General features: G+C 53.8%; 4 protein-coding genes and 1 non-coding gene across 5 annotated transcripts; 2 read left to right on the top strand and 3 right to left on the bottom strand.

The window, feature by feature from the left end:
• Positions 1 to 3,248: 3,248 nt before the first annotated feature.
• Positions 3,249 to 5,375, top strand: MYCTH_2297637 (uncharacterized protein). The gene has a single exon (XM_003659930.1). The coding sequence runs from the start codon at positions 3,554 to 3,556 to the stop codon at positions 5,252 to 5,254; it is 1,701 nt and encodes a 566-aa protein (XP_003659978.1). The 5' UTR covers positions 3,249 to 3,553; the 3' UTR covers positions 5,255 to 5,375.
• Positions 5,376 to 6,392: 1,017 nt separating this feature from the next.
• MYCTH_2297636 (uncharacterized protein) lies at positions 6,393 to 8,990 on the bottom strand. Its single transcript, XM_003659929.1, has 3 exons — positions 8,684 to 8,990; positions 8,549 to 8,609; positions 6,393 to 8,492 (listed from the first exon to the last, which is right to left on the bottom strand). Exon 3 carries the CDS (start codon positions 8,221 to 8,223, stop codon positions 6,718 to 6,720), a length of 1,506 nt encoding a protein of 501 aa, XP_003659977.1. The 5' UTR covers positions 8,224 to 8,492; positions 8,549 to 8,609; positions 8,684 to 8,990; the 3' UTR covers positions 6,393 to 6,717.
• A 1,317-nt stretch (positions 8,991 to 10,307) lies between these two features.
• Positions 10,308 to 11,509, top strand: MYCTH_2142160 (uncharacterized protein). Its single transcript, XM_003659928.1, has 2 exons — positions 10,308 to 10,762; positions 10,920 to 11,509. Exons 1-2 carry the CDS (start codon positions 10,609 to 10,611, stop codon positions 11,264 to 11,266), a joined length of 501 nt encoding a protein of 166 aa, XP_003659976.1. The 5' UTR covers positions 10,308 to 10,608; the 3' UTR covers positions 11,267 to 11,509.
• A 700-nt stretch (positions 11,510 to 12,209) lies between these two features.
• MYCTH_2297629 (uncharacterized protein) lies at positions 12,210 to 15,088 on the bottom strand. The gene is made up of 4 exons (XM_003659927.1): positions 14,688 to 15,088; positions 14,300 to 14,593; positions 13,774 to 14,220; positions 12,210 to 13,714 (listed from the first exon to the last, which is right to left on the bottom strand). The coding sequence occupies exons 1-4, from the start codon at positions 14,949 to 14,951 to the stop codon at positions 12,311 to 12,313; spliced, it is 2,409 nt and encodes an 802-aa protein (XP_003659975.1). The 5' UTR covers positions 14,952 to 15,088; the 3' UTR covers positions 12,210 to 12,310.
• Positions 15,089 to 18,284: 3,196 nt separating this feature from the next.
• Positions 18,285 to 18,375, bottom strand: MYCTH_t14. Its single transcript has one exon. It is a non-coding gene; the product is annotated as a tRNA-Pro (tRNA).
• Positions 18,376 to 23,692: the final 5,317 nt, after the last annotated feature.

The raw sequence follows: 23,692 nt of genomic DNA, 5'->3' as shown, positions 1-23,692 counted from the left end.
CGGGGTGGACTTGGGGCGGGATTCGACATCGAGAACCGGGATGGAAGGGACCGAGGTCTCGGCCGCCGCGGTTCCCGCTTCGTTCTCCACGGGCACGATGCGCCTCGGCAGCAGCAGGTCGCGCGGCTGAGACGGCGGGACCTGCTCGTTTGCACCCACGACCACCATCTGCTCATGGACGACCGATCGGGTCCAGTAGATGTTGGAATAGGAGAAGGACGCGGCGGCGGGGGCCCGGCTGCTGTTTGGCGGGGCCTCCGAAGGCGGCTGGGTCGGGCTATACGTTCCCCCGGTAATCCATTCCCACAGCGGCGCGGAATCGTCGCCCTTGGCGGTGATCAGGTCCAGGAGGGACGAATAGGCTGCGAACGCCGGGTTCGTGTAGACGACGGTGGGCGGGTGAGGGGTCAGGGCGACGATCAGGGACGGTCGCGGGTCGGCCTCGAGCAAGTCGATGATGCTGGTGTCTAGAATGGAGGGATGCATCGTGATCTCTCTCTCTCTCTGGGTGCGAGCCGCGGGCGCTAGAAGCGGGTCGAGGCTCGAATGGGCAGCCGCAGGGTCGTGGCAGCGCGCACCTGCATGTTCTCGCGGCTGTGCGCTCGATGATCTCGATGATCTCGATGATCTCGATATCCGGAAGGAAGCGAGAGTTGGAGACAGAGAGCCAAGCGGGGCAGCCAGAGCCTCTCTCCCCGTCGTCAGCTGGCTCAGGTTCTATCGGGGCTCTCCGTGCTCTTCCTGTCTGCAGCACCCGCGTGCACGCACACTCTCTGATACGGGGAGCAGGTACCCCGTATAGTTGAATTAGCTCGAGACTATGCAATGCAGCTGCAGTCGACGGTGGCCTGACTTGAGAAAAGGACCGGGAATCGTGGCGGGATGGCCGGGGAACTGGAGTTGCGGAGTTCCGGCCGGGGGAATCGGGCCAAAAAGATGCAACGGGAAACCATCAGGCCAAACCCCTCCTCACCGCGCAGCGGGTCACTGCCAGTTCGATTCTGCAAGACCCCCCGGCCACCTCAGTCCGCTTTTGCGGCATGTGGGGGCGTGGAACCCGACAACTTTTGCTGCTCACATATCGCAGGGAGGTACTTTACTTAGGTAGCCAACTACCTGCCTAGCTACCTGAGACCTACGGCAACTATAATGTGTACCTAGGGCAACTCGTGCTTGAAATTATTTTCGTCTTAAAGCCGGCGGTCTGTAGGTGAGGTAATGTATCGAGCAGCTTTGCGCATGTTGCATGAAGTAACCTAATAGAGCGCGGATTTCACCTGTAGCCCCTCAGTGCCAAGCACACATTGTTGGCTCCAAGCTTTGCACCGGGCAAATGTTAATCGCAGAAGTGTAGCATCCTATAACAGATCTGGAATCCTATAATGGTGCGGCAGCGAAGAGCCAAGAATTTCCGAGTTAGTTTATGGCTATATCTCGGTACGGTATAAGTAAGGTAGTAGGAACAGTACATAGCAAGCGTGTAGCTCCCTGAGAACGTAGTCAGTCACCTTGCCAAACTCCAGGTTTCGCTCCGTTCATTTAGCGCCGAGCTTGACACCTCCACGTGCTTGTTACCGTTCGTTGGTACGGAGTAGTATACGTGAAATGAGAACCAACTTCCATTCTGGGAGAAGTGATTGAACTGCCGGTCCTAGCTCTGTGTCTTCTGACCGATATCCGTACACTTACTACTGCGCAGTACTGTACCTAATGTCGTCTGAACCGGATTGTTACATGCATAGGTAGATATACTGTACCTATGTCTGCGCGTAACCTCCGCACTCTGTACTCGAGAGCGAGTATAAGTGGTATAGTGTAGGATTTTATGTTAATCATTCTCGTGCATTCTCTTGCATTCTTGCTCTTCCTGTCTCGACCACCTCCTACTCTGTACACTACATTAAACTACTAAGTAGATGGATTGTGATGAAATCATCCTACGCCGACGAAAGCCCGGTGGGGCAGGGGCAGCCTGACTCAGTGAGCCCAAGTGCTACAAGGGCGGCTCTTGCCGCCGATTGTGGTTCTTTGGCCCCGCCCATCTCTGCCGATCCTGCGCTACTGAGTTAGCATCAAGTAGCTTTCCCGGCAGCTACGCCGTAAGCCCTAACCAGTGTATGGATAATCTTCTCGACTCGGCAATCCTTACACTACAATCCACTAGCGGGCAACGGTCTGAAGCACTTCGAAAGCCATTAAATTTACTGCACACGGGTGTCGCACAAGGGCTCTCGGAAGCTCTCAGATGAATTTAACGAGCCTTCCTCAAAAGGAGTCTCGTAGTGTATCGGATTGCGCGCTCCTGCGGAGAGAACCTCGCGTGCCGCAACCCACAACCCACAACCCACGACGAGGAAGCGACTGGAAGAGAAGGGTCATTTCGGTGTCCTCGTGAGATCGTGGGGCCGGAGGATCAAGCCAACGTGTTCGGCAGTCGACAGCACAGCGGCACGGTGTCCGCTTGTTGCCGAAGCAATCCGACTGGCTGGGCCGTCTCGGCGCCGACTCTCTCAAGTCTCAGCCGGCGGTTGGTTGCTGCTACTGTACAGTACATACAACTTCGTTGGCCCTGGGACCCTGGGTACGGTACCAAGATTAGCGAACCAGCGTCCTGTTCGCCGGTGTGAGAATCCCCTCGATTCTATTCCATACGCCCGTACGTATCCCGCACACCTGACTACGTCTACGCTCCCACGGCTCTGTACTGTACATACGGATCCGTGCATGCGGAGGCATGTACAGTGCGTCCAATTTGTCAACATAACATACAAAGTACTATGTCTCCGTAGACCGCTCCTTGGAAATGCTCACCCCGCCAGACACAACCCCCAAAGGCCAAGAGGAGCTGCGCGGTCTTGGCACCATGCCGGGAGGGCGGTTGGGATCTCGGCCAAAACAGCATACATAGTACGCTGCAGTAGTACGCTGCTCCGTACTCCGTACACTAACACCTCCGTCCACCCAAGAGCGCAGTCTCGGTGTGTCTACTATGTATGTATGTATGTCATACGGGGCCTGCGGGCATACATCGGTCCTTGGTCCTGGGCCTCCCCTTTGGAATCAGCTCGGCGCCCACGAACGCTGTCGGCGGCTCGGAACCATCTTGGCACCACCGCCGCCGTCGCCCAACAGCGCTGATCTGTCTGGGCGCCAAGCCCCGCCTGGAGTCACTCTTACATTTCTGCTCGCTCCCAAGACCGTGCCGAGAAGCTACTCCCAACAAGATCCAAACCGCCAAGGAGCAGGAGCAGGAGTCGGGGAGGATAAATAAAATGGCGTCCACGTCCAGTCCGGCAGGGGGAGGGGGTTTAGGAAACCGGACCCTTGACCATAATTACACAAGCAAGCGCCGCCTCCAGCATGCTTTGACACTTCTCTGTCGTCTCGCCAACTTCCCGCTCTCCAACGAGTCTGCCACTCTAACGAATGGTCGGAGGAGGCATGGCCACGGCGGAAGACCACGGCGGAAGACAAGGAATCTGAAACCGGTTGACCCCGTCTTGACACTCCGCCTACGACATCAAGAAGCACCGGCTCCCGGCGAGCCCCAAAAATGAAGCCCTCATCCGCCATACTGCTAGCTCTGGCTCCTGGTTCCTCGTCTAAAAATGTTGTCGAGTTCAGCGTTAGCAGAGGCCTTCCAGGCAACCGCACCCCGCTCTCCTTTCCTCCGTTGACACGGCGGGAGACGTACTCGGAGAGACTCATCAACAACATCGCAGGCGGCGGCTATTACGTGCAGGTCCAGGTCGGAACCCCCCCACAGAACTTGACGATGCTGCTAGACACGGGGAGCAGCGACGCCTGGGTGCTGAGCCACGAGGCAGATCTCTGTATCAGCCCGGCCCTGCAGGATTTCTACGGCATGCCGTGTACCGACACCTACGACCCTTCCAAGAGCTCGTCCAAGAAGATGGTGGAGGAGGGCGGGTTCAAAATCACCTACCTCGACGGCGGCACCGCCTCGGGGGACTACATCACCGACCACTTCACCATCGGCGGTGTCACCGTCCAGTCGCTACAGATGGCCTGCGTGACCAAGGCCGTCAGGGGCACCGGCATCCTGGGTCTCGGCTTCAGCATCAGCGAACGTGCATCCACCAAGTATCCCAATATCATCGACGAGATGTACAGCCAGGGCCTGATCAAGAGCAAAGCCTTCTCCCTCTACCTCAACGATCGGCGCGCCGACTCGGGCACCCTCCTCTTCGGCGGCATCGACACCGACAAGTTCATCGGCCCGCTCGGGGTCCTCCCGCTGCATAAGCCTCCAGGCGATCGCGACTACTCCTCCTTCGAAGTCAACTTCACCTCCGTCTCCCTCACCTACACCAACGGCTCCCGCCACACCATCCCGACCGCCATCCTCAACCACCCCGCCCCGGCCGTCCTCGACTCGGGCACCACCCTCTCCTACCTCCCCGACGAGCTGGCCGACCCCATCAACACGGCCCTCGACACCTTCTACGACGACCGGCTCCAGATGACCCTGATCGACTGCTCCCACCCCCTGCTCCGGACCGACCCGGACTTCCACCTGGCCTTCACCTTCACCCCGACGACGAGCATCACCGTCCCGCTGGGCGATCTGGTCCTCGACATCCTCCCGCCAACCTACCCCCAATCCAACAGCAATAACAACAACGAAGTCGAAGACGACGACGACGACGACGATGACGATGATGACGACGACAAAGTCCCCCCCGCTACCGAAAGGAGGTGGTGCGTCTTTGGCATCCAGTCAACCACCCGCTTCGCCGCCTCCTCCGGCCAGAGCGAGGCCAACTTCACCCTCCTGGGCGACACCTTCCTCCGCTCCGCCTACGTCGTCTACGACCTGTCGCACTACCAGATCGGCCTGGCCCAGGCCAACCTCAACAGCAGCAGCAGCAGCACCAACACGAACACCATCGTGGAGCTCACCGCCGACAACCACGACGACGGCGCCTCCGAGAGAGGCGAGGGCGCGGGCGCGGGCGCCGACGCGGGCACGCGCACGGTGATCGCTGGTGGCCTCCCGAGCGGCCTGATGGGCGTCGAGGCGCAGCAGACGACCTTTACCCCGACAGCCACCGCCAATGGTCACCCGGGTTACGGAGGAGGCCCGGGCGGGAGCACCCGGCCCGGCTCGGAGCGGAATGCGGCTGCCGGAGGTTTCACGGCGGTCAGGACGGGCCTGCTCGGGGAACTGGTCGGTGTTGCTGCGGTGACGGCTCTGTTTATCCTCTTAGGGGGCGCACTCATAGCAGTCTGATGATGATGATTGCCCGCCCGTCCACATGTTTTATTTTAAAACAAGATGCATGAATGTACCAGCTCTGTCTTTCTACATAGTTCATCTAGCGAGATAGAAACGGGCCAGTCAGTTCCCCTATTGTGCCGTCGCTCAGCATGCCGTGGGGCTGGACTCTCCACCGTTCAGATACCGAGGATATCGATTCAGCTGGCTACCAATTACCAAAAAAAATAAAAAAAATAAAAAATAAAAAATAAAAAGAATTGAGCTCTACTGGGCAGGTATGGTCTCTAGAGTACTGCAAAATGTAACAAGATCAAAAACCAACGTCTTCTATGCTGATTCCCAACCAAGGATGACCTACGCCGTGATGTCATTTCAACCCCCCCCCCCCCCCAAGTTGCTCCACAAACAACTCTGTCTCACACTCTTGTCTCACACTCGCAACCGAGACACACAGGCCGCAGACAAGCGCCCGTTTCGTGTGTCTTAACTCTCCGAGTATCGTGGGGAAGATCACTTCCGAAAGCTTCCCCAGGAAACTCGGAGCGGCCAGTGCGGCTGATCAGACTCGTGGGCGCTGCTATAACCAGCATAAGATGACAGATATATCGCGTGAGACGCGGAGGACTCAAACAAGAGTAAACAACCCCCGTCTGCCTAGAAGATTCAATCACACCGTTATCTAGTCGTGATAGTGATAATCTCGCTTTCTTTCTCGCACCCCCGTTGGGAGTAATAGTCAGGAATAATTAGGAAGCCAGGCTCCAATTCTGCCAAGATGACAAGTTGTGTCTCGAAGAGCACGAAAGTATTTATTGCTCGAGCCAGGTAACTTTCGACACCCCGGTACCAATGATCAACGTAGAATCATATTACGTGCCACCAAACTCAGAAGGCACGTAGTGACGTCCAAGACGTTACAAGTGGTTGCAACCTTGACCCGCAAGCTTCGAGTATTCCAAACATAACAGGCGCTCATAGACAGCCTCCGTATAATTGCAAGACATCTACATGAATGATCAAGCCCTCGGGCTACGGGGTATATGATACCTGATGCGCCGCCTCAACCCGCCGTACAAAAACCAGCAAAAAAAAAGAAAAAAACGTCGCTTTTCCCCCTGTCGAGGAGGGTTTAGTAATACATGGTATCGCGGGGGGGGGGGGGGGGGGAGAGTTTAGGTTGAGACATGTCGACAGCTTCAATCTGCATCTGACGACGATGTGACCCAGCCGCCATACATACCGGCAGAGCTCGTCGCGGAGCACGTGTGCAGGTGAGCTCTGCGATTGGCGTCGCTTTTCCCCCTGTCGAGGAGGGTTTAGTAATACATGGTATCGCGGGGGGGGGGGGGGGGAGAGAGAGGGGGGGAGAGAGAGAGAGGGGGAGAGAGAGAGAGGGGGAGAGAGAGAGAGGGGGAGAGAGAGAGAGGGGGAGAGAGAGAGAGAGAGAGAGAGGGGGGGGCAGTAACGAGAGAACATCACATCTTCTCGAACCGCTCCCTGGCCCTCTCCTTTGTCTTTTGCACAAATGATGCAAAATCGCCCCGCGTCTTCCTCGCTGCCTCCTCGCTCGCATCGCCCAGCTTACCACCCTCGGCGCCCAGGCCCACGCCAGGGGCATACACCTCGGTCGAGATGGCCTCGGTCCTGCCGGCACCCTCGGCGCCGAGCCCTGCGCCCTCGGTCCAGCCCATCTTGGCGAGCATGCCGGCGCCCTTGGACTTCTTGGCAGCGGGCTGTTGGTCTTTGGCGTCGCTGTCCGCCGTTGCGGCGGCGGGCTCCTTGCGTTTCTCCGGAACGGAGGCGGCGGCGGTTGACGGCACGGCCACGGGTTGCTTCGGCTGGCCAAACGCCCTCCGTCGCTCGAGCGCCCGATCGCGGTACTGCGGCTGCGCGAAGCGAGCGCGCTGCAGTTCCCAAAGCCGCTTGAACTCGGCGTCAGGTTCGACGATGCACATCTTCTTGCCCATCCGCTTGAACTCGTCCGCTGCGCGCGCCCGATTCTGCGGGTCGGCTAGCATGCGCTTGTGTAACTCGCTCTGCTGCTCGTGCAGCCAGACCAGCCTGGCCTCCTTGAATATGCGTTTGCAGAGGACGCAGCGCAAACGATCGAGGTCAGCGTAGGACTTGTAGACGGGCAGGCGCTCAGACCTGAGACGCGGGGTGCGGCGAAGAACCTGGCGAGGCTCCCTACCCAGAGCGGCAAGAGCCGCCGCGGCTTTTTCCTTGGCCTGCTCGTCACGAAAGAATTGGTGGGCGCGCCCCTCATGTTCTATGAGGAGGTCGGCCCTGGTCTGGGGCCAGCCGCGCTCATCAATCTCCGCCTGGGTGGGCGGCTCCCAGCCGCAAGCAAGACAGGCCAGGGCGTCCCAGTCGGCATAGGAGAGATACCGATCAGCCCATTGCGGGGTAACCGGCCCGTCTTGCTGAGTTTCCTCGGCCTCGCCGGAAGCACCACGGGTCACAGCCAGCTTGACCTCTTCGAGCTCTCGGGAGGAGGGCGACGCAGCGTCGGTGACCGGTTTGGAGCCGTGCAGCTGGGCCGACGCCTTGGCCCACAGCTGCACCTGAGGTATCATGGATACCTTGGCGACGGGGGCTGACTCCTTGGCGGTTTTCACTTTCTTTGAAGGCCGAGACTTGGTGCCGTCGTCGCTGCCGGCAGTGCGGTCGGGGGCCGGCGCGCTCGGGAGCGGGTCGGTCGATACGACGCGGACGCTGGGGTAAACCCGTTCATCCCAGTACTTGACGCGCACGGCCGGATTGTAGATGGGAGTGAACGAGTACTCCGGATTCTCGGTTGCCGGAGTGTCAAAGGCAGGAATGAAGACGCCAGTATGGATGAAAGCTACCACGACGGGTTTGGAAGCAATCGTAAATCTCGGAGACGCCCGGAACTTCGCAACGGCGGCTATGGCGTCTTCGACAGTCGCAAACTCGGCGAACCCGTACCTCCAGGACTGGTTCGTCTTGCGGTCACGCATTAGGAAAACGCGACGAAGCGAGCCAGGCTTCGCCCCGAGGCCAGCCGTGCTGTTTGTGGGAGCTGTCGATTTGAGCTTATTGGTGCAGCTGGGGGCTTCTTTTGCGGGCTCCGAATTTTCGACAAACAGCTTCATGACACCTTTGGCGAGAACCTCCTCGGTAACGGATCCTTCCAGGTCCCGGACGACGACATATTGAGACGGAGTCTGCTGCGGGCACTCGTCCGTTTCACCGGTTAAGACGGGACCGGAATCGCCATAATCATCTTCTGCTCGGGTTAGCAAGTAGAGCAGACGACGGGAATAAGGCCGCAGAACTGCTTACCAGGTCGTTCGGTTTTGCATTTGAAACAGAGAGCTCGGTGGGGGTAGTTGACAATGCCACACTTTTGATTGTTTAGCCTCTGCCAGGGACACTTTGCGGAGGGCGCGAGGGGTTGAAGGGGTGAGGGGTGCTTACCTTGACGCATTGCCAACCGTCGTCGTCCCTGCGTGAGTCACGCGCCGAGTCCATATCGTCGCCGTTGTCTGGAATGGTGACTCCCGCTGTGATGGGCTCAGAATCGATGCCGCGGGAATGTTCCAGGGGGAAGGAGACGTCGGGGTAGTATCGGTCATAGAAGTATTCGGCGTCCGATCGACGATGAAACTCGACAAGGGCACAGCGACCGCCTGTAAGAGTGAGCAATTGAAGGGTGTTGTGGCGTGGCAGGCGGGTGGTGCTAACCGTTGTGGTCGTTACGAACCCGAGCGATTCTCACCTTATCGCTCGAGAAGTGGCGGTCCCTAGTAATATAGTCGAGACCGTAGAGGATATCTCGCTCGGTGGCATCCTCAGGAAGGCCGTTTAGGACAATAGCACGCCCTGAGTCACCTAAATGTCGGCGATCTAGGTGACGTCTATCATGATGTTGACCAGACCCACGATGATCAGATGCGGAGCTCCGATACCCGCCAGAACCCCGAAAAGGATGCTGATCCACGTGGCCTCTGCAGACAACTTATGGTTGGTACTTGAAAATGCCGAGAGCAACAGAGGAGAAAAGGAGGTATAGGTTGGACCTACGCTCGAGCGGGGTCGTCGTTCTCGTAATACCGGTCTCTTGGTGCACGGTAGCGGTTCCGCCCGGTCCCAGGGTGGTCGTCTGCACCGTCGCCGTCATCGTAGTTCAAGTCTCTTGGAGGATCTGGAGGATCTTTTGGTGGCAGCGAGGGGGAGGAGAGCCCAAAGTTAGCCAATTCCAGCTCGACCGACAGACAATCGAAAGCACTCAAGCAATGCCATCGCCAAGGTTCATCGTGCGGGCTATAGTACCCTTCCTCGACCGCCGGTAGTCGCCGTCTCTGTCGTCGAAGCGGCGGGCATAGGGGCTGCGACTGCGGCGATCGCGGTCGCGGTCGCGGTCACGGTCGCGGTAGCCGGCGCCATCGCGCGACGCCGAACGATGTACGCTTTGGTACATTGCTGGCGATCGCGGAGGACGGGAGGAGAGGGAGCGGCGAAATCGGTAAGAGAGCGGTCTTGCGGATGCGATCCGCCTTCCCTCTAAGTAAACCTGCAGCTGCGCACAGGAAATCTGGCTGCAAATTGCAACCGAAGGGTTCGAAAGACAAAAGGATTGAGGACTTGGATGTGGATACAGGCGGTACTGAAGCTCACTTTGTCAAGCCCGTTAGGTGGGATGCCCGCCAGCGTTGACTGCGACTGCCGAAGTTCTGCCGGGGGCCCAATCAATTACCATAGTACAGTGTGATATGCCTTGGTTCCGATAACGGTAATGGAGTGGATCGCTCTTGACAACTTGCTGTGTGAACGACGGTTGAAGTGGGAGCTGTGAAGATGAAAGGAAAGTAACGATCGGACTGCCTGTTAGGGAACTCTGCTTGATGCTTCAAAATTTCGAGAAGCAAACAAAGGGAAAAACAAAAAAAAAAAAAGACGCAGGAATACACGCCAAGTCCCCTATTCGCAGCCGCTTAGTTCTAAGATTTGCGTGCAATCACTCACCCTTCCACGTCCCCCGTTCCTCGCGCTCGTGCACATCCGCTAGGTGTGCCTCTACACCTTATAACCGGTAATAGACCGCTGGAAGACCTCCGTTATCTCAGAATCACAGCTTCGTGATTCAGTCTCTTGCACTAGCAAAGGTGGACCTAAACCCTTCTACACGGACGAGGTCCCGCCCGCAGGCATTTGTGACAACAACAGCCAAGTGCCAGCTTGTCAACCTCTCCAGGTGCAGGCCAAGGCACGCCTTGGAGTACCAAGTTATAGGTAGCCTGAGGTCCCTCACGGTCATTTCTAAACCACTCCAACAACCGCACCCGACCCGATCGTTCGTTGGCTTAGGTTGGACTGAGCAACCAACCATACCTCCACCGACCATGGCCACCACAACCACCGACACCCCGCAGACCCAAGTCTCCTCCCTCTCCCAGGAGGGCTGCTACATCGCCCTGACCTCTTCGCCGCTCAATATTCAATCCGTCATGGATCGCGTGCGCTCCCCCCAAGCAGGCGCCATCGTCCTCTTTGCAGGTCCGCCTCAACCCCTCCCCTCCCCCCTTCCCCTCATTCTCTTCTTGCTTCTCCCTTTCTCCTCCCCCTTTCCCCCCCGCCCTTCCCTTTTGGTCTCCTTGGAATAATCAGACAGGACAGACCCGACCAACACGCACGACTTGCGACTCGGCTGCAGGCACGACCCGGGACTCGTTCGACAACGAGCCGGTCAAGGAGCTCCAGTACACGGCGTACGCGCCGCTCGCGCTGCGGACCATGCAGGACATTGCCGCCGCGCTGCGGGCCAAGCACGGGCTCAAGGGCATCGCCATGGTCCACCGCCTCGGCGTGGTGCCCGTCGGCGAGGAGAGCATCCTCATCGCCGTGTCGGCGCCCCATCGGCAGGCCGCCTGGCGCGCCGGCGAGGAGGCGCTCGAGGAGTGCAAGGCACGGGTGGAGGTGTGGAAGCGCGAGGAGTTTGAGGGCGGCGAGGGCGTCTGGAGGGCGAATCGGGATGGGGCGAAGGGAGAGCGGGTCGGGTGAGGAAGAAGGGATACACTTGTTCTTCTCTCTCTCTCCTCTCTTCATATTGCTTCCTGTTCATATATATATATATTTCTCTTCTTTTTACTCCTCCCAGCGAGGCCATATAACCCCCCCGGGGGGAGGGGGCTGTTGAAGTGACGAGGTGCCACGAATTTGGATTGTGCGGCAATATATATGTATGTATGTCTGTTCATACATAAGGGTACTTGAGCTGGCTCTCCGGCGGCATGCGGAGACCCCATCCAGGTTCTGGTTTTCGTGACATCAACACCTGCGTCGCCAGTGGTTTTCGGAGCATATGGTCTTTTCGTGCTGAAGCAGGACCCGTGAGGATAAGTGCATATATAATCCGTACTTGCCGGTTCAACAACCACAATACCACAATACATCCGCTGCAGATCCGGACCAGCCCTCGAGGAGCGATACTAAGCAACGAAGGAAGAGAGCACTTTCTCATTACCATTGAAAGTACACCATTGCTGACAAGACAACCACCACCACCACGACCACCCCAGCCTAACGTCTAATGACACCCCACCCATGGGTAGTCCCGTGGGGAGAGCATTAGATGACGTTCATCCAACCATCATTCATCCCACATTCAACTCAAATTCCACGCTAGCTTTGTCCACCTGCCGTTCCCATCAAGCCGGGACATACAGTTTGAAGCCGAGGGCATAGCCCTGCCATCAAGAAGATACCCGACTGAACGCTGTTGACGCGAAACTCCCAACACCGCCGCTGATACGATCCGCCCGGTCGCCGGAAAGAGAAGAGCACTTCTTCTTCTCCCGGAAAACGACGGGTGGCCCTCTCTCCAGTCCAAGGGCTAGGAACCATTCATAAAGTGAATACCCGAGGAACATAACAGAATACGAAAGGGAAAAAAAAAAGACGAAGAGATACCACCATGCTAGATCCCATCCCAAAAGATAGAGAAAACTCCTAGACTCCGACCCACTCCGTCATCGCATTACCAGAAAAAGAAAACAAGGAACAAGAGCATTTCTATTGAAAAGAGAATCTGTCAAAACCCTCTCTTCAAACCCACGTCTTTGGCCCAAACGTCTCCCCAGGCGGGACGGGGCTCTGCACCGCCTTGCTGAGCATGTCCATGGTGCTCAGCGCGGCCCTGTTGCCGAACCAATTGGGCGCCTCGGTGCCGCTGAGGTAGAGCGCAAAGAAGATGACGAGGGTCGAGACGATCAGGCCGCAGTCGAGGGCCGATGACGTGACGTAGTTGTAGTGGAGCCACCAGCCGGTGCGGCGGCGGCGGATGAAGAAGTTGAAGACGGTGCCGACGATGCCCCAGCAGTAGTAGATGAAGACGGTGGCGGGCGGCAGCATGCCTGAACCGCCAAAGATGAGGGGCATGTTGACGTAGCGCCAGATGCCGCGGCGGTAGCGGCGCGCGAGGAACCACGTCGCCACGGGGGCGAGGGCGCCGACGAGCCAGAACCACTGCAGCGAGCTGTAGAGGGCGCCGTGGGAGAACATGCGGCGGGGGCCGATGGCGCCCCAGATGATCGAGGCCGTGTAGAAGACGCGGGCGCTGGGACAGTTCCACTGGTGCACCTGGGTCTCGGAGCAGACGTCGGGAATGGTCTCGAGCGCCCAGTTCATGACGGCAATCTGGACGACGGCCGACCAGATGGACGCAACCAGCTGGGACCAGAACATGACGCGCGGGGGGACCTTCATGTAGTGACCGAGCTTGAGGTCCTGGACGAAGTAGAGCGCCTGCGACATGCAGAGATAGCCGTAGTTCTTGAACATCATCATGGCGAGGGGGCGGCCGGGGAGCATGTAGCCGACGATGTACTCGGTAAGGACGTTGAGGCCAAGCTGGATATTGGTGATGGCCTGCACGATGCCGATCGGGATCGTCCACACCAGGGGGATCAGGACGCAGACGACGTAAGCCCACCAGGGAAAGTTGGTGTCCCACGCGCAAACGACGGCGAACGAAAGGCCGAGCATGATGACGAACAACAGAGCGTACCACCAGTCCTCGGCGTCGCGATACTTCTTCATCAGCCGCATGTGGACGTCGTCCTCTTGGGACCGAGCCAGCTTCCACTGTGTCCAAATCTCGCAGCCGTGGTACAGAGCGACATGGGTGATGACGGCGGCGAGGGCGGCGAAAGAGAGGCCATAGGCAAGGGCGAACTGAGTGGGGAGATATAGGGGCGAGTAAGCATGGTACTTGGCCTCGTCGAACTGCATCTTGTCGTTAAGGATCGCCGAGACATTGTACAGATTGCCGGTGTTGTCGTAGGCGTGCGAGTTCTGGACCGGCAGGTAAGCCGAGTACCACATGCCCGAGTAATGGATGCCGATCGAGATAATAACGAAGAAGACGGTGACGCCTCCCACGACGTTTGCGATGGCGTGGAAGGGCGGGATGAGCGGGGACATGACATAGGCGGAGATGATACTCCAATCCTGATAATAAAGTTAGCAGGGTCTTCGGGATCAAGGGTGCCAAACGCGTCACTGCTCACAAAAGTAATGGGGAACAGGCCGTAGCCGCTGTAGCCCCCAAACAGCTGGTTGACAATGACATTGTCGGGCCAGATCCAGGTGAGCCAGCAGAACCACGAGAGCCCCTGGAACAGGTAACCGGGGAACCAATACCACAAAAACGACCCGAAGAAGACAAGCATGAACCACTTGTAGCGGCTGATGGACCAGCCGTTGGTCCGTGTCGGATCGGTCGGAGAGTGGTCGTGTAGGGTGTAGAATAGGGCACAGTTGACGAGATCGGTCGGCCAAATCATGGCGGCAGGCCAGACCAGGAACCTCCTCGCCAGTCCGGCCAACCCATAGCCCGTGCAGAGCGTCGTGATGCCGAACAAGAGCTGCCATAACCAACCAAAGTTCTGGTGGTACCAGATGCGCTGAGCGATAATCACATCGGAGGCGTAGAGCGCGCCACCGCCATACGCAGCCTAGGAAAGAGGAAGAAAAGAAAGCAAAGAGTCAGCTACTCGTTTTTCTGACGTGAAGCTGGAACAACATAAGACCTACATTCGACATGACCACGATGATGACGTGCTCTTTAAAGTTGAATGGCCCCGGCTTGAGGTTGAACTTGAGGCCCCAGAGATTGAAGACTCGATCAGGGAAGATCAAGTCCCAGGCAAGGCCCAAAGGGTATGCGATCAGCTGAATGACAAAGGTCGTGAGGGAGATGCTGGGATTCCTGAGCGACAGTATCATGTTGACTGCGGACCCAATCGTGCACAGGAGCAGGCCAATGGTCCAGGCCCGTATCGTATTGACAGGCATATCGACGTCGAAATTCCGGACCGAGGCTCGTACCTGGATGAGAAGAAGGCGGGGGTTGGTTAGCAACACTCGCACACGCACGTCTTCCTTCTCACGCCTTCAGTCTGCAAGTCTCGTGTGATCTCACTTCTGGATATGGCGAGTTATCCTCGGCCAGGATCTGTTCAATCTCGGCCCCCTTCTCGAGATTGGCCGTCTCCAGCGCGTTGCCGACCTCCTCCAGCTCGTCCAAGGGTAGATTCGGGTCGAAGCGGTGCATCTTTTCGAACTGCTTGAGCGATGCGAAGCCCGTGGGCCCCCCTTCGACCGATCCCACCACCGATCCCTCCATGTCCGGCTTCACGTCATCCTCCCGCCGCCGCCGGAGGGACCGGATGAGTCGCGACGCCATCTCTCCGGCTCTCTATCTTCTTCCCCAGCCGTGCGAGGCCGAGCCCGCTCGTGCGTTTCGCCGCGACGAGGCAGGGCGAGAGCGATTCGGTTCAACGGTCTCCTTCCTGTCGGCTTTTTGTCGGGACCGTTCCAATCGTCGCCGCAAACCGTCGCCTTCGTTCGTCCGATCTTCTTCTAGGTGCGCTCCTCGGGTGGGCGAATAAGAGGAACAAAAATATAAAAAAAAATTGAAAAAAAGAGGGAAAAGGCGGAATCGGAGGGGATCGAGGCAATCAATACAGGCACACAAAGCACAAAGTGCAGTTACAACAGGGGCGGGTAATGTCGAGCGAGCGTGAACATGGCTGTCGCGCGCTCGGCGCAGATCGCTGAGCGGGGCTTGGGGTTGACGAGGACCAGAATGCAAAGAATTCCAAAAATAAAATAAAATAAAAATAAAAAATAAAAAATAAAAAAAGGGAGACGCAGGCGAGGGAAAGTTAAGTGGAAAGGGTTCCAAGGCCCGCTTGCGACTTTGGGAGGACCGGAGGGCGGCGCTGGGCGACCCTGTGGTGGCTCGCTGCTGGGGCCTACCAGATAACCGTCTCTCGAATTAGTGGGCAGTCGCAGGGAAGGGGAGGGGGCCACCACGCCTGGGGAACATGTGGGAGAAGCCGGGGAGGGGCGTGATTACTGGAAGGAGCACGCCAGCCAGCCGGCGAGTATCGCGGGAGATGCAAGGCCCAGCAACGTTAATCTGCTGACCTGCCTAAATTGGTTTGATGCTGGGCAATGGGTCGAGCTCCCGATGGATTTGACAAGGATTGAAAGCGGGGACTGGCCCGCAACCACGGTCTGGGGCGCAGACCCGACCGTTTTAGTGTACGGATTAGTTAGTATGATATGTAGACCGTACTCTTCCATTCGGCAACTACACCACGCGATCCATTCATTCTTGATCCAATAACACCGGTACGATATGCCGATACGATTGAACAGGCAGTCTCTGGCTCCTCCCTCAGGGAAGAAGAAGGGAGCCCAAACTGCATCCAGAAAACAGAGAAATCTGATTGAGCAAGGGGTTACCATAATTCGGGGGTTGTTCTTGGGGTCTGCTTCTATCCCATGACTGCTGGAGGTCCGAAGAACGGCAGTCGGGAAAACGGTACCCCATTCCAGAAAAAAAACGCACCACCTGCAACTTTCGGTGCTACTGTGTAGGTTGCCATCAGCGGCTGAAGTGGAACCGCCGCATGCCATGGAACGACTTGGCCAATAGTGCGGGGCCGTTGCGCTGCACGCCAACAGCTATCAAGACTCACATGTAGCGTGCTCCGTACTGTATCCGTAGTGTGCACTCGGTTCGCTTATCTCCTGCCGTCAACTACTGCAGCCCCGTTTCGTTGCAGACCCGGTCATCAGCATCCGACTGCGTACCGTACGAAGTACTCTGCGTGGTATGTCGTCCTCTTCCAATGCGCACCATCTTTGCGTGGGAAGGCAGTCTCAGCCCTGGCAGCAGGAGGACTCCCAGCAAAAATCAAATCCAGATTATGCAGGATGAGGCCAAGGATGACGGAGCTACAGGAATTGCAAGGCATGTGGGGCTCCAAGAACTGGCGTCATTCGTCCTACGACTTTGATAATGAATGGTCCGCGGCTTGGAACGCTCCGTTTGGCTGCGCCAAGGTCTGCGTTCCGGAGCACCAAATGCCGAAGCCAAATCGTTTTGGTGGACGGCGACTTTCGAGTCCAGTAACGGAGCTGAATCGACCTCCTCTTCTTTGCGGTATTCGTCGAGACATTTTGTTTGGAGAGGTGCAAGCTTCGCGATGTCAAGTCGCCGGATCGCGGACGCACCACAAGACATCCACAAGCCCAGGATTCGAGAAGATCTCAAAGGGGAGGTCGGTTCGCTGGAAAATAAAATGAACCGAAGAACAGGTGCGGGCACCGTGTTGGTAATCCCGGTTTCCTCATCGAGCCGGTCAGGTCAGGCCAAACCCCTCATCCCACTCCCGCGCCTCTCCCGTTTGAGCTCTGCATCCGAGTGTGTGCGTGTCGAGCCTGGGTTGTCCTGAATACAGACACCGAGACTCAAGATCGGGGATATGCAGCCAAACCGCCGGCTGTGACACCGATGGGAGACTGGACGAATGGAGGGCCCAGGACTTTGCCGAGCCTTTGCGCCTTGACACGCTAGTAGCTCTTGTCCTTCACACCATCCATCCAGACTCCTTCAAACCTTCTTGGTTCTTTTGCTCTTGGCCTTTGGGAATGGTCTGGCCGGAGAGCCGCGGGTTTCCATGCGAGGCCTACTTCCCAGAACTGTTTTCACTGATAAGGTACTCGACGCTGAGTCGGAGTGGGGAGGAACTTGGAACCTGGCTGGGAGAGAGCGAACCGATCCTGCGAAGCCTCTCTGTCTACACCACGCGAATCCGGACCGTGGTTTCTCTGGTCGGTGTGCACTATTCCGCACACTACCGAGTGCATTCCGAGTCTGGTTCATCTGCGCCTAGTACACTACGTACGACCTGGTCCCGGCCTCTTGGACAATCCCCAGCCAACAAGCTCGAGATCGCAGCCTGCGTGCACCCTTAAAACGTTTAACTACTATCGAGGCCGGCGGTGTCCCAGGTTCCCGGCTGCGGGCGCTTGCCAAGTAGCGCCGGATGGTAGACGTCGCCGCGAAAATAGCAGCGCATTAGATTGGCACAGCTCCCGGCTATTTACAATATATTATCCCGCTACCACAGCAGATTGGATTGCCGGAGACACGAAAAGCTTGGTTTTTTTTTTTTTTTGGCCCTTGTCATATCATCCCGGGCGTCTTTCTGGTTCTTTTTGAGGTTGCTGCCATCGTGGTCTCGTAAGAGACAGCCAAGCCTTATCTCGCCCTGTCCGGAAGAAGCCGTGAGGTCCTGTGTGACCAAAAGCCTGCGAGCCGAGCCACAGTCTGTCGCCAGTCTGGAGTGGATGGCAATATACAGATTGTATGGACGATGTCAATACCTGCATATGCCTCCCATTCAAAAAAGAGATAGAGTTCAAAGAACACAAAAGAACGCGGGACTGCCGGAAACCCTCAGAACTGAGGATCTCAGCTTGTATTATGTCAAGACTTTCTTCTGGCTCAAAGTCCGCGGGTTCTCCGCGGGATAATGCTCGGTCCACCACCGCTCGGAATTGTATAAATAATGCAAAAAGAAACTAGGCCATTTCCGTCCGCCACTGGGCAATGGGAGGTAGGTGGTAGGGGAGTAAACGCCACTAAGTCTCCTGATCCAACAAAAAGGAAAGAAGAGGCAAAAATCAAGGGTAAAACAGCAAAACGAAAGTTACGTTGATGGGGCTTGGCCGGGGATCGAACCCGGGACCTCTCGCAGCTGGAGCTGTAGGGTTTACCCTAAGCGAGAATCATACCACTAGACCACCAAGCCAATGTGATTGTTGGGATCCGAGGACCCGAAGTACAGCTCAAGTGACCGCGAGGCCAGCCTCCTCCCCAGGCTAACAACTTCTCTTCTTGCCGAACGCAGTGGGAGCTCCGGGAGCGTTGAAAGCAGTCTGCAGTGGGTGGCTATACGAAGGAGACAGTGCCTTGTTGAACTATCTACAAAGGAGACAAAACGACTGATATTTATAGACAAAGGAACTGGCTAATGCGTTGGCAACGACGCCTTATACGCTGTGGCAAACGCGTGGCTAATACGTTTAGAAGCTCTATAGCTTCCGACACACCCCCTAGTTAAAGGCGATAGTCGTTTAACTACGCTTTGTGGTGATACTGTTCTTGGTGTTATATCCTTTGTCGCTCTTACCTTGATAGCTCCTTTAGGGGGCCTGCCTTCTGTATTTGGAAGTCTGAAAGAGTCGAGTATAGTAGAGCGATTCCTTTGAAGCTGTAGATTAAATATAGCTATTGTAGTTATAATAGCGATAGTATTACTAGTTTTAATTATAATAATAACAATAGGATAACGCCTCCTACGCTTGAATTAATAGATGATTTGTTAGATACGCCTGTCGTAAACACGGCTACTACTAGTAAGTTGACTCCTACTCCTATAATGCCTTGAAGATATAAGTACGCTAAAGCTTCTAAACTGTAAGTGTTTCTATTTATTGCTAGTTTTATAGTTTTCTAGCGCTTTGCTAGTTACGTTAAGATCGTTCAAGCTAACTAAATATAGTGACATTACTATTAGCGAGCTTTACAAGGTGCCCTATGGAATATATATATAGTTAGCTCTAGTAAGACGTTCTTTTGGCAAATATTATAATTGTTCTAGCGCTAGCTCCTACTACTACTATTATACCTATAGTTCCCATAAATATAAGGAGATATATACTAATTACTTATATATCTAATAGCTCTTATAATGCTTATACTAACTATATTAGTAGTTTTACTTCTTACGTTAGGTTAGTAAAGGATTTGACAAAGGCTCTATTAGATAGAGCTAAGGCTTTTATAAGTCCCTGGATCTTAAACCTCTACCCCTGATATATAGGTAAATCGCTAACAGATATGTATAGGATCTTAAGAAGTTATATATAGTTCTTTAGAGTGACCTAAAACGTGCTAGTATAGACAATACGGAGGAGTATAAGCTTGATAAGGCTAAACTTATACGTTTTATAAAGATCGCCTACTCTATATATAACATCTTCTATTAGTTAGGCAAGATTAAGGAGGCTTATAATGTTCGCTTTAGCGTGTCTAATGACGTGTTAGGCGCTATATCGTTACCTAGCCCAGATAAAGGCAAGGGTAAGGCTGTTAATCCTAATGATAGCTAATTGTCACGGAAATATACATGCAGATGCCGCCTGGGCCACCGGCACAAACGGGCCAATCAAGCCGAAGGAACGGAAGGACCAATTACAACATGGGAAGTACAGTGATTACTACGCTCACTAGCGATCAGGGTGATCACCACCATGCGATCACTCACGATCACCATGATCAGGAGTAATCACTAGGATTATATATACATATAGATAGTCACTCGTATAGTAGACTCCAGGAGTTTACTAATGATAATAATCATGATCATAGTACTTATACCAAGCATTGCTAATTACTATAAGAGACAACTCTAGTGTTATTATAAACCCTTTAGCTTCACCGAATCCCTCAGACGACCTGTGTCACGGATAAGCACATAGACGGCCTGACAGGCTGCAGCCAGGACGCGGGACATTCCGACAGCCAATCACTTGACGGACCAATTAGAAGATTATCACCGCCAAGACCAAGGTCTTCACTGGTGATAATAACATGTCACCGTCGACGACGTGGAGTCACGGAGTAAAAGGAGAAATAGTACTAGTGATAACTATTGAAGAGGGACAGACAATTATATATATATAGCTAGCTAGTCATTCGTTATAGTAGACTCTAGGAGTTCACCAGTAGTAACAATCACAATTATAGTACTTATACTAAGCATTGCTAATTACTATAAGAGACAACTCTAGTATTGTTATAAACCCTTTAGCTTCACCAAATCCCTCAGACGACCTACCTGCTTGTCCCGCTCAATCTACCTCCGTCTAGACCCTTTCAGAAGCAGTCTGAGTTGGGTTCGTCACACGTTGTTACTACTCCCTTTGTTCTGTCATGGTTCAGAACGGAGGTGACGTCGACCTCGACATCGACATGGCTGCCAACGTCACGGCCGAACAGCTGCTCGCTTAGCTTGGTCAACTCTAGCAGCGGATCCAGGAGTTAGACCAGAGAGACAAGGCTACTTAAGCTCGAATTAAGGAACTTGAGAACCGCGAAAAGTACTCGTAGAAGTTGGTCAATAAGGCCTATGCTAAAATCGAGGCACTCGAGGGCACTAAAGCGAAGCGTATTAAGATTGAACTACCTGGTAAATATAGAGGAACTAAGGAGGATCTTATAGGATTCCTAATAAACCTCCGATCTTACTTCCGGCTTAATGATGACAAGTTTCCGGATAATAAAGCCAAAGTCCTTTACGTAGCTATAAGATTAAAGGGCAAGGTACTAAGATAGTTCGAGCCTATATAGAATAACTATCTCACTAAGGAAGACGAAGACGACCGAGACACGTTTATATAGGCAGTCTTCTAATCTTATAACCGTTTCGAAGAAGAGCTTTGGAAAGTTTTTAGCGACAAAGACAAGAAGATTCATATATAAGAAAGACTTGCTAATCTCCGATAGACTAAGTTAGTAGCCTCCTACGCTATATAGTTTAGATAGGACATGCTTAAGTCTTAGCTTAACGATAAGGCGTTAATACAATTATTCTATAATAGCTTGAAGGAAAAGGTTAAAGATAAGCTATATAAGTACGATCGGCCTAAGACTTTGGACAAATATATTATGTAGGCTATTAGGATCGATAATCGACTCTACACACAAGAGTAGTAGAAACGAGGTCAAATAAATGGAACTACGGTTAAGGCTAATGACAAGAAAAAGCAAGTATACGTTAGTATATCGTACGGGACGTACCCCGGAGCTATAGATATAGACGTAGCGTAGAAGCAAGACCAGAAGAAGACAACCAAAGACAAGTCCAATATTACCTACTATAACTACGGAAAGAAAGGGCACTACAAGCAAGAATGTCAAAGCCTAAAGAAAGAGTAGAAGCTAGTCCCTAGAAAAGAAATCACGGACATCGACGAAACTACTAAGAATGTCACCAAAGTAGTAGCCATAAGCTACGAAGACAAGGACAGCGACACGGACAGTTTCGGACACGACAGCAATAGAGAAGACAGACAAGTACCATACTCCGAACTAGTCACTATAAACCCAGAGATAGGTCTCGCTAAATAGGATACGGTAGGAGAGTATACACCGCTAATCTCGATTCTCCTAGCCTTAAGGCAATGGGGTTTTACAGTTACGCAGAGGCGGGATGGATCGTAGACAGCCGATACCTAAGGAATCGAAAGACCCGGACCCAATGCTCTATTCCTCTAGGAACGAATCGAATGGTACCGTAACGAAGTTTTCTAACTTAACACGGAACTACGCGAACGGGATAGGCGCTTGACTTGACTTGCCTAGTAGAGTAATGAGATAAAGGACAAAATGAGGGAACTCCGACGTATCGTAGAAGCCATTAAAGGAGAACAGCCTATGACGTATAATAGGCCTGATAGCTACGCCGAGCATTTTGACGATTAGCAACTTAGTAACGATATACGGAACCTAGAATACCAGTTTATACAAGCGAACCGTAGGAAAGACGAGCATACGTAGGAAAGCTACTAGAAGAAACACTCTTATCTTAGCATTAGAGTGCCTACGGCCTACGTATAGTAGGAAGGATTCGGGAAAGAATTCCAATACCTCCCAGGCAACACCACGCGACTATACCCTCGACACGAGGCATATACGCAAGTGCCCTGGTTCCAGTGTATGGCATACGAATGCCAATATCACTTCCGCGACAAATTCAAAAACAATCACTAGCCAACCTAACAAGGAAATAAGGACAGAAGCTTACGCCCTGTAGAATAGGTCTACGATATAGGAAACAGAGCGGCCGAATTGCTCTGGAAGATCGAAGCCCGCGATCTAGAAAGCATTATAATAGTTCTAAAACGAGCCTAGCCTAGGTACTACGGAACAGGACGAGACATATAGGACTCGTGCTAGAGTAACGATTGCCTCTATCACGCAGACGAAAAGAAATTGCGAATTTGGGAGCTTTAGATAAAGCTATAACACGTACGATGGAAAGCAGAACAGACCTAATAGTAGGAAGCTATAAACACTCAATGGCTTACGGAAATGAGTACGATCGACGAAGCCGCTATTAGCCAAACAACTAAAGAGGTTAGTACTAACCTGGGAAACAGGTCAGGGCCCTTCGAGGGGCCTGGAAACTATTAACGCCCGTGTAGCGGCAAGTAGTAGCATAGTATAGGAGGAACTAGCGTAAGAGACCACTATATCAAGACCTCCCGGCAGAAACATAGGAAATCGCCATAATCTTTGGACGACAGCGGCAAGACAAGCGACTATAGATAATAGCATAATGGAAACAGCACGAAATGCTTGTACTAGTAGACAGTAGAGCAGAGATAAACCTGATTTCGCCAACACTTATAAATTAGCTACGGGTACCCTAGAGAATGAAACAGAAGCATAGTATAGTCAAAGGGCTATTTCCGACATAATAGATATATAGGGAGACCAAACCGATCGATATCACTATAGCAGGGAAGACTATAGTAGTCGTATTTAGCATCGTAGATATAGGCAATGACAAAGATATAATATTAGGGTTACTATAGTATGAAGATTATAACCCGGACATTAGCTAGAAGAATAGTAGCTACCTATAACCCTAAACGGAGTCGTATTCGACTAGTAAGATAAGGAGCGTATAAGGATCGCGAGTAGACGATGCTTAGAGAAAGGCATATCCTACGGATCTACCGCAAGAGACGGATAGTGGCAGGAAGACCACTATAGACTCTAGAAGAGGCAGTATAACGACATCGATATCGCGACAGGAAGAACGAGCTAAACCACCGATAGCTATTCTCTCCGTTAACGAATGCGGAGCACTATAATTAGAGCAGTAGGTTGAGACAGGAGAAATCGCCAGCATCGCTATAGACGGAACCAAGTTCGCATATTATCAGGAAACCAAGAGACGAGACAAGACTAGGGAAGTACCAAAGGAGTACGAAGGACACCTAGCATTCGAACCGAAGCATCTAGAAGGATTACCAGAACACGGCCCATAGGATCAC

This window comes from Thermothelomyces thermophilus, chromosome 1, assembly GCF_000226095.1.
Source record: "Thermothelomyces thermophilus ATCC 42464 chromosome 1, complete sequence".
Taxonomy (NCBI): Eukaryota; Fungi; Ascomycota; class Sordariomycetes; order Sordariales; family Chaetomiaceae; genus Thermothelomyces; species Thermothelomyces thermophilus.
The sequence above is the reverse complement of the archived record's forward strand: the minus strand, read 5'-3'. Positions and strand labels throughout refer to the sequence as shown.

Excerpts from the sequence above, each read along its gene's own strand:
- MYCTH_2297636 (XM_003659929.1), bottom strand. The coding sequence starts at position 8,223 with ATGCGTGACCGCAAGACGAACCAGTCCTGGAGGTACGGGTTCGCCGAG.
- MYCTH_2142160 (XM_003659928.1), top strand. The coding sequence starts at position 10,609 with ATGGCCACCACAACCACCGACACCCCGCAGACCCAAGTCTCCTCCCTC. Across the intron at positions 10,763-10,919 it reads CGCCATCGTCCTCTTTGCAG|GCACGACCCGGGACTCGTTC; the intron begins GTCCGCCTCAAC and ends ACTCGGCTGCAG.
- MYCTH_2297637 (XM_003659930.1), top strand. The coding sequence starts at position 3,554 with ATGAAGCCCTCATCCGCCATACTGCTAGCTCTGGCTCCTGGTTCCTCG.
- MYCTH_2297629 (XM_003659927.1), bottom strand. The coding sequence starts at position 14,951 with ATGGCGTCGCGACTCATCCGGTCCCTCCGGCGGCGGCGGGAGGATGAC. Across the intron at positions 14,594-14,687 it reads ATAACTCGCCATATCCAGAA|GTACGAGCCTCGGTCCGGAA; the intron begins GTGAGATCACAC and ends CTTCTCATCCAG. Across the intron at positions 14,221-14,299 it reads TCATCGTGGTCATGTCGAAT|GCTGCGTATGGCGGTGGCGC; the intron begins GTAGGTCTTATG and ends CCTCTTTCCTAG.